Source organism: Hevea brasiliensis, chromosome 8 (assembly GCF_030052815.1).
Source record: "Hevea brasiliensis isolate MT/VB/25A 57/8 chromosome 8, ASM3005281v1, whole genome shotgun sequence".
NCBI classification, from domain to species: Eukaryota; Viridiplantae; Streptophyta; class Magnoliopsida; order Malpighiales; family Euphorbiaceae; genus Hevea; species Hevea brasiliensis.
Genome location: NC_079500.1, coordinates 87,263,622 through 87,272,956, shown reverse-complemented (window position 1 = coordinate 87,272,956; position 9,335 = coordinate 87,263,622). Strand labels below are relative to the sequence as shown.

At 29.4% G+C, this 9,335-nt stretch overlaps 1 protein-coding gene across 1 annotated transcript; it reads right to left on the bottom strand.

The window, feature by feature from the left end:
- Nucleotides 1-6,359: 6,359 nt before the first annotated feature.
- Nucleotides 6,360-8,316, bottom strand: LOC110640895 (probable 2-oxoglutarate-dependent dioxygenase SLC1). Its single transcript, XM_021792436.2, has 4 exons — nt 7,979-8,316; nt 7,615-7,862; nt 7,150-7,498; nt 6,360-6,795 (listed from the first exon to the last, which is right to left on the bottom strand). The coding sequence occupies exons 1-4, from the start codon at nt 8,261-8,263 to the stop codon at nt 6,538-6,540; spliced, it is 1,140 nt and encodes a 379-aa protein (XP_021648128.2). The 5' UTR covers nt 8,264-8,316; the 3' UTR covers nt 6,360-6,537.
- Between the last annotated feature and the right edge of the window lie 1,019 nt (nt 8,317-9,335).

Below are 9,335 nucleotides of genomic sequence, written 5' to 3'. Positions count from 1 at the left end.
AGGGATTCGGAAGAAATATTGAATTATTTTCAAATCGGGTCGAAACGGCGAGGGGCAATTTGGTCAATTGACCCCGAGAGCTGACTCCTGACTTAACTGTCAAATAAAATCAGAGAAAAGAAAATTTTAGAATCAGAAATTAAATTAAAGAACTAATAGAAAAATAAATAAATAAATAAAAAAGAAAAAGGAAAAGTAAAAAAGTGATGATATCATGCATGACCTCATGCATGATGTAATAATTATTATAATTAAAATTTATTTAATTTAAATTTGTGGTCTTCCTAAAGACATAAAAAAAAAAAAAAAGAAAAGAAAAAAAAATCAAAAGTCTTCATCTTCCTCAAGTTGCTGTCCACCATTCTTTCTCCCTTTCCCTCACCAAAACACCATGGAAGCTTGCACTCAAGCTTTTGAACCCACCAATTAAACCCTAAATTCCCTAAATTTCTCCATTAAAACTTGATAACCTAACTTGAGAAGAAGCTTGAACAAGAAAGAAAGAAGAAGGGAATTGAAGATTGAAAATCAAAGTTTGAGGTTAGTGAGCAAACTTCCATTTCTTAGTTTAATTTCTATGTTTTTGGTTCAAGTAGCTTAGATTTTAACTTAAAATTAAAAGAAAATAATTGTTGGAGGACTAGAGGAAAAATTCGGCCAGCTAGGGTTTGTGATGATAATATCTGAATTTGATTGAATAAATAGTGTAGGTAAGCTTGTATGAGTATAGATGTAATGCTTATTCTTGAAATTAGTTAAATGCAATAAATAGGTGAATTAGGGTTTGGAACCTAGGGTTTTGGGAGGAAAAATGTGAGAAATTGTTAAATGATATGTTTGACCTAGTTTGAGCTGAGAAATGGTCATTTGTGACCAATTGGAGTATGTTAGAAGTGTTGGAACCAAATGCAAATTCGGATTGCTTAGGGTCATGCTGCAGGCAACAGGACCAAGGTCCCTTTCAGGGACCAAAACTGAAAATTTACAAGTCCAATTGGTATGAGGCCAATTGGGAAAGAAAACAGACACAAAATGAAACATTTTTCATTTAGGAATCATGCCCAAAAAGTGACCAAAACCTAGTGAACAAATTGACCAAATCTGGAATTGGCAATCTGACCTATACCAAAAATGACCAAATGAACAGTGTTTGTTCATTTGGCCATAACTTGAGCTAGGCAGGTCCAAATGACCTAATTTTTGTGGCATTAGAAAGGTATGACATAGTACTAAAACTTTCATGAAGAACACAAACCCAAATTATGCCCTTAACCAAGTCATTTAGCCACCCAAAATTGGTGACCTAAAATTGCCAAAACTAGTTTGGTGCCCAGAAATCTGGGTTAAGTCCAATCCGGCAGCCATGATTCAAATGGCTATAACTTGAGCTACAAAACTCCAAATGGAGTGATTCAAAAAGGAGTATAAAGTTAAGACAATAAGGAACAATTTCTATGAAGAAAACTTAGTCAAATTCTAACAGAAAAATAACCAATGGAATAGTGTAACATAAGATACCAAAACTGAAAATTTGCAATTTTGCTTAAAAGATCTAAGTTTTGAGAAAATAACCAAAACAAAAAAAATTGGTGACCAAAATGTGGTATGTGAGGATAGTTGGGGTTTTCATACCTATTAAGCCTTAGAAAGTCAATAAATTGACTTGAATAGTATCGTGAATAGTAACCCCGAAACACAAAATTTAAAGAATGTCAAGTTTAACATATTAAAGCTAGGTATAAGTGAATTTGAATTTATTTTTGGATTAATGATGAGTTATGATACTAAAATACTATGAAACTGTGTGTTTCATTGGAAAAGAACATCGAGAAAGAACCCGAGGGATCGAGTCAAGGCCAAGAGGCGACTCGCTTAAGGTTTGTGCACAACATCAAAATGCTTTAAAATTCATTTACAAAGTGCATGAAATGTGTATTATACTTTTGCTTTGAATTGTTGAAAGTTTATTTGTGTATGTTTGAAATGGCAATAAATGTTTAGTAAATTGTTAAGATAAGTTTTGAAACCATAGTGTCATGACCATATATTTAAACACCTCACTAGCATAACTAGTGGGGGAAATCAGTTTCGAATTTTGATTCCTTCTCTGGCTGAAGTGTTGAGGTATGTGCCAGTAGAAAAAGAAAAAGAATGGGTTCCCATATATTTGAGCTAGCTAGCCTTGTGATGTGACTTCTCCTTAGCCTCTGGCTATTGAGATTATATTTATTTCGAATAGCATGATATAACTGTGTATTTTTATGAAATGTTTTTGAGACTTTTGAAATGAAATTGTTTGGATTAAAATTTTATAAGTCATGTTTTGAATGTATTGCTCATGTTCAATTTAAATTTTGAATAAATGTGATTTAAATTCCGCATAAAGTTTATTTTAGTATGTTGTGCACCACTGAGTCCTAGTACTCAGCGATGGCTGTTATTGCTATTGCAGATTTAGAGACTAGAGGAACTACTTGCTTTGAAGTTATCGGGTATATTTTATACCCTGACGGTAAAAATTTATTTTCATGTATGTAATGTATGTAAAGGTATGGACATGTAAAACTGGTCTTGAGCAGTTTGTATAAAGTTTGTAATAAATTTTAGTTTGGATTTTCCTAATGTAAATTTTTAGTACGATGTATATAAATTATTTTACATTTAATTACATATGAATGGAAGTATTTTATTTTAATTTGAATGAAAGTAATTAGTAATATTTTGGATGATATTTGAATTGGAAATTGTGAATTTGAATTTTTGGAAATTGGGAAATGATGTAGAAATTGGTTGGGAGGATTGTTGTGGAATTGATAAATAATGGGAAGTGCTTTTCACAGGTATTTGAAAAACTGTTTTCTCAAAATACAGACGATACTCTGCGCAAATTTTTATAAAATTTGCGAAAAAATAAAATGGGCCAAAAATTTTAACTAGTTTTCAACTTTAATTAAATGTTTTAATACCTATTAGAAAATGCTCACCACTTATAAAAGTAAGAAAATTTTTTTAAAAATCCTTTGTAGGATACTTAATGAGATATCGGTAGGTGAAGTTCGGTAGTTCATTAGGTATCCTACGGGATCATGTTATACCTTACAAAGGGGTAAGGTGTGACATGTTTTAGTAGTATCAGAGTAAAATTTTTGAACCATGTTTTAACTTGTAAATTTGTGTCTTTTCTTTGATAAGTACAACTGCTCAATATCCTTATTTGTTACATACAGTACATTACATCATAAATATGAACTAACGGAGGGAATCTCCTTGTGTTATTTGTTCAGGAGATACCCTAACTTCAAACTGAAATGGAAGAAGGGGATCGCTCAGTCGAGCAATCTGTTGAAGCTGAGGCACAAGGGGAAGCCCCAGCTCTACAGAATGTCAGTGGGTCAGTGGCACCAGCCCCACAAATGCTGCAATTTCCTGCACAGTTTGCACAGTAGATGGCGGCAATGTTTCAACAAATGGCTGGGGGTATGCCTGCTCAAGCTCCACCCCAGACACCTGTGGTACAACCACAACCTCCAGCCAAACAGTATGACAAGTTATTAAAGTCTGGGGCTATAGAGTATAAGGGTACAGTGGACCCTTTAGAGGCAGAGCAATGGCTTGAAAGAATGGATAGAGTGTTTAAGAAGCTGCACTGCCCAGATGAGTTGAAATTTGAATACTCTGTGTCACTACTACAAGGGGATGCGTATGATTAGTGGAAGACCATCCCCCACAGCTTGGCTGAACCACCAGTACTAACCTGGGATGACTTCATCAGAGAATTCAGACAAAAATACGTCCCAGACTCATATGTGGATCAAAAGTTAAAAGAATTTCTGAGTCTGAAATAAGGGAACAGATCAGTGGCAGAGTATGAGAGGGAGTTCTCCCGCTTAAGTCACTATGCTGGGAGTCTCCTTTCTACCAGCAAGGAAAGGTGCAAGAGATTTGAGACTAGTTTAAAGCCCAGTTTGAGGATGCAAGCAGTGATTGGTTCCCGATCATTACAAAAAGAATTATTTTATAAAAAATATATCAAATTAATAAAAAAATTTACTTTATAAAAATTTAAAGATATAATATTTTAAAAAATAATATAATAAAATGTTATTTTTAATTAATAATAATGTTATAATTTTCATTATTATTATTAATATTAAATAATTCAATTCATTATTAATAATTTAATATATTTTTTATTACATTAACAATAAAAAAATTATATTTATATATTTTTTAAATAAAATTATTTTCTAATTAATCTAATATATTTTCTGTAATCTAAAATAATTAATTTATATAAATTATAAGATTAAATATAAAAATTTCATTAAATTTAGATTATTTTTTGAATAAAGTAATTTTATTACATTTTAATGAAGTATTCATAGAAACTATTATTAATGTATGTATAAAAAGAATTAAATAAGTATTTTAATTATTTACACCATAATTAACAAAAAAATTATTATTATAACATATAAAAATTAATTTAAATTAAATTAAATAAGGGAGAAATTTTAGTTGAAAATTAATTTAATAATAATAATAATTTATCTTATTTAGAATGTAATTAAAAATTAAATTAAAAATAAAAATTATAAATTATTCATGTATAGCATGAGTATTATGCTAGTTTAATAGATAAAGAAGTCAGTGTTTGAGAAAGAATTTGTAAATGGGTGTCGTGATAATTAAAAATATAGTGACTATTTTTGTCAAATAATAAAAGATGTATTCAACAGTTTATCAACAACTTTATAATTAGAACCAATAGAAAAAATAATTAATAATTGCCTTATCAATTATCAATTGCCTTTTTAAAAAATACATCAAATAAATATGTTCAATTATTTTAATACTTATCAACTAACAATTATATCTAACAATTGAATTAAACACTCCCCGGGCTCCATTTGATATTGAGTTTAAAGATAATAAAAAAAAAATCTTTTTTAAAAACATAATAATTTAGATAACATTGAAAAAATATAATAGTTGAATCAACTTGGAAATGGAAAAAGTTATTTTATTATTTTAATTTTATAATTAAAATACATTAAATTTTATTTTTATTAATTTTTAATATTTTTATTAATATATTAAAAAATATATTTTAAAATAATAATTTTAATAATAATATCTAACAGACAATAAATATTAAAACAAAAGTCCAATTTAGCAATCCGAACGTGCAAATGCTTTATGTCACGACTATGATGTTTTACTCGTTTATATGGGTGCCTTGAAATGACCGTTACGCATAAGCTACTTAGTACTCGCCTGATGCAATGAATTTCATGTGTTAGGTAAACTAGTTTATAAGGTTTAAAGATAAATTTATTTATTTATTTATAATAATATTTATAAACTCTTAAAAATAATAAATTGTGGTTTTAATTTTTTATTTTATTACTTATAAGTAGATTAAATCAATTTATAAACTCGAAAAATAAATTGACATGTTGATTTATAATAATTTTTAAATTTATAGATTAAACTTATAAGTTAAAGAAAAAGTTAAGAATTTAACTTTTTATTTTGATTGAGGTTATTATAAACTAGTTTGATGAATATTTTACTATATTATTTTTATTTTATTTTTAAAATTTCATTATAAATATCATTTAATATCCCTTTTAATCATTTTAATAATAAATATATTTATAAGTTATTTTTTATTAAATATATTAACTGTTTATCGGTCATTTATAAACACTTTAACTAAATATATAACTGCTTAAAATTTTAAATATTTATAAGCTTAAATTAGCTTATAAGCATTAGTTGCTTATAAACTGATTTTCATAAGTTAAACCAAAAACCCTCCAAATTTTTACAATGTATCTTCATTTAATTTTTAATATTTCACCACATATCTCATTTAATATTTTTTTAGTTATTTTAATAATAAATATACTTATAAGTTATTTTTTATTAAATAAATTAATTGCTTATTAATTATTTATAGGCATTTTAATTAAATATATAGTTATTTAAAATTTTTAATACTTATAAATTCAAATTAGTTTGTAAAGATTAAATACTTCTAAACTGACTTTCATAAGTATTAAATGCCGTACAAAGTCATAAGCAGAATGGCAAATTTTGTTTTTCTAGTCCTGTATTTCATAATTGTAGGGCTATGTTGCAATATTCCAACCCTTCAGAATCCTAATAATTTTATTCACCCTAATAATTACTGGTTGTTTTCTTCTCCAAATAAAATAAATAAATAATTTATCTCCATTAATCATTTAATATAAAAAAATAGGTGAAATTTAATATATTTATATCTTAAATTTATATCCAAATCTCAAATGAAAAAGAAAAAGAAAACAAAAAAACTCACAAATGACAGCCAAGAAGCATAATAGCATATGCCTTTATGCTACATAAATTTCCAGAATGCAATTTATAGTCAGATCTGTCTATGATCTTTCTCATTTTCCAACAAATCTTTGATAGCTAGCTGCATATAAAAATAATTAATATTTCTCCTACAAAATGTCAAAAAGACTAGACTTTTCTTGGTTTATTTTTCTATTTTCCAATCAAGTCCAATTTCCTGGATTCCAAGAAATTCTTATTCTTGTGTTCACAAGCTGTAATGTATTCCATAAAACTTGCAAAATCTGTGTCCTTGTAACGCTTACGGTTGGCGTCGTTAATGAGTTTCGGCGACGGTCGAATTGCGCAGCTGAAAGGTAAACTGTGTAATGAGGCGATGGAGATCCTAGACTGTGAAGGATTCACAAGAACCCTATGAAGTACGCTCTTGTATCTACCATTGCTAAATATCTGCCCACAAAATACATATATAAATCAGTTAATATTGTATTTGCTCTTCATTCATAATGGATGCACCCTAATTTAATTAGGTTTATAAAGTTATTAGTAATTAAATGGATGACCCTTACTTTACTAAAACATACGAGTTTTGCTAAACGCAGTCATGTATTTTTGTAATTATACAATTATACTTGCACATGCGATTACGATTCATAAAAACTATTGATCGTTTTACATATATGGAAGTTGTTTTTAAGTCGTGAGATTTCGAATTTAAACATAAGTCAAAATCAAAATCAACATAATATATATATAACACTTAGTTTGTCAAATGAGAATTACTTTAAAGAATAAATTAATTACCTCAAGATGATCACCCACGTTAACTACAAAAGAGTTGGGAATGGGTTCCACAGTGACCCATCTCCCTCGATGCTGAATCTGAAGACCCTTAACTAATTCATCTTGCAGAAGAAGTGTAAGGAAGCCATAGTCAGAATGGGATGGCATGCCAAGAGTTAGATCAGGTTCAGGGCATGAAGGGTAGCAATTCACCACTATGATTTGGCTTCCGTCTTCAAATTCTTTTAAGTAACTTTCATTTTCATTGCCACTTTTGGTGTTTCCCACAAGTCCTAGACTCTCTAGGGTTGCCTCCACAAGCATCATATACAAGAATTTTGTTTGTTCAGAGTAGTTAACTGCCGCTTCCCTGTTAACAATTTTCAACAAGTAACAGATTAACCATTACAGAAAATGGACTTAATGATTGCAAACCCTTTTAGTTGCATGGCTTGAGAAAAAGAGCGAGCGAGAGAAATATAATACCTTAGTTCTGAAGGAGAGGAAGGCCAGAAAGGAAGATTTTCTGAGAGGGGATGGCAACCAAGCTTTAAGAAATCTCTCCAGCAAAACACCCTATCTTTGTTCTGATTGAAACTTGTTCCATATCTTGCTGGTGAAAACATATCTTTCGACATGTACTTTGATCTCTCCTCGAAAGGGAGCTCGAAAAATTTCCTTCCTTCCTGAACCATTCTACTTGTAACTTCACTAGAAATGCCATGGTTTATCAACTGCAAGATTGAACCCAAAACGAACACTAATAAGTAATCAAAGGCAGATTATTATTAACTTAGACTAGCAAATATATTAATAGTGAATGTGTTCTTAATATAAAAAAAAAAAGTACCTGGAAGAAGCCATATTCTTCGCAAGCTTTAGAAAGAGAGTGGAGAGCTTGAACTCTGTTTGAGCCTTGTAACTGTGCAAAATCAATCACCGGTAACATGAGATTATGATCATTGTTAGAGAAGATACCATCGTCTTTCCCTGCATTAGGGCGTTCCAAGACTGGTAAAATGTATTTTTTAGGAACTTCGGTTATCCCTTTCTCGCAGAGATGCTTCACTCCTTTGTGAAACTGATGATCTTCTTCTTCTTCATCAGCATGGTAAGCACCCATTGAAGGAGACATGTTATGTAAAAATTATAGCGAGAAATTAAGAGTATGTGATAAAGAGGAATAAATTAATTAGTGGGTTAAAGAGAAGATGGAGAGAGAGGTGTATATATAAGGAATAGCAGTGGCAAGTTTTTGGAGAAAAAATCAGCTTAATTGATTTGGTTTGGTACAACAAAACTCGACCGTTGACTTGGTTTTAGTCAATGCACGAGCTGAGGAAATAAATTTCTCCATCATTACATCGTCGGCCTCTCATACCCCACTATAATTTTTTTTTTTAAATTAAAATGTGTGAGATTTTGATTTTATTTTTATTATTTTTTTAATTTTTCCTTGTGGTGTGAGTATTACTGGGTCAGTTACACATATCAATTCAGATTAAGGTGCCATTTGGGATTGTAGTTCAAAGGTTAGAAATTTTCTTTTTCTCATTTTAAAATCCTATTTAAAAAACAGTTAAATGCTTATGGTTTTAGACCTGGTCATCTGAACTGTCCAGTTGACACTGGCGGATTAGGGTTGAAGGATTCAGTAATGAAATTAAACCAAATCGAGACGATTTCAACTGATACTAATTTCAGACGGTTTTCAATCAATTCAAGGGCAATTCTAGCTTCAGTTTAAGATGATTTTGATTTTATTTTGATTCAATTTGAATCCAGACAGAGTGATGTAGAACAGAGGGAAAAAAAAATCAAGAAGGAGAGAAACGAGGACCAATCCTTGAAAAAGAGAACTAATTCTCAATAATTTTTTTTTAATCTCAATAATAATCATAATTTAAAGCTATTGAATAATAAAAATTAGCTCTATTTATAGAGCTTACAACGCTAATCTAATTAGGAATAGAAATCCTAATTTAACTCTAATTAGGAATACTAAATAAGATAAACTAAAAAATAATAGACCTAATAATAATAAAATTTATGAACAAAAAAACTCTTTAAGTTTTCTAATTTTATAATAATTAAAATTTCTAAATAAAATTTTAAGCTTCCTATTCAACATTATTTGCCCCTAGTTGGAAAAAACTCGATCTCGAGTCTTGAAGTGCAGGATAATCAAAATCTATATCAGGAGAACA

Coding starts and splice junctions, on each gene's coding strand:
- LOC110640895 (XM_021792436.2), bottom strand. CDS start 8,263: ATGTCTCCTTCAATGGGTGCTTACCATGCTGATGAAGAAGAAGAAGAT. Junction 7,499..7,614: donor TCCTCTCCTTCAGAACTAAG/GTATTATATTTC, acceptor AATTGTTAACAG/GGAAGCGGCAGTTAACTACT. Junction 6,796..7,149: donor ACGTGGGTGATCATCTTGAG/GTAATTAATTTA, acceptor TTTTGTGGGCAG/ATATTTAGCAATGGTAGATA.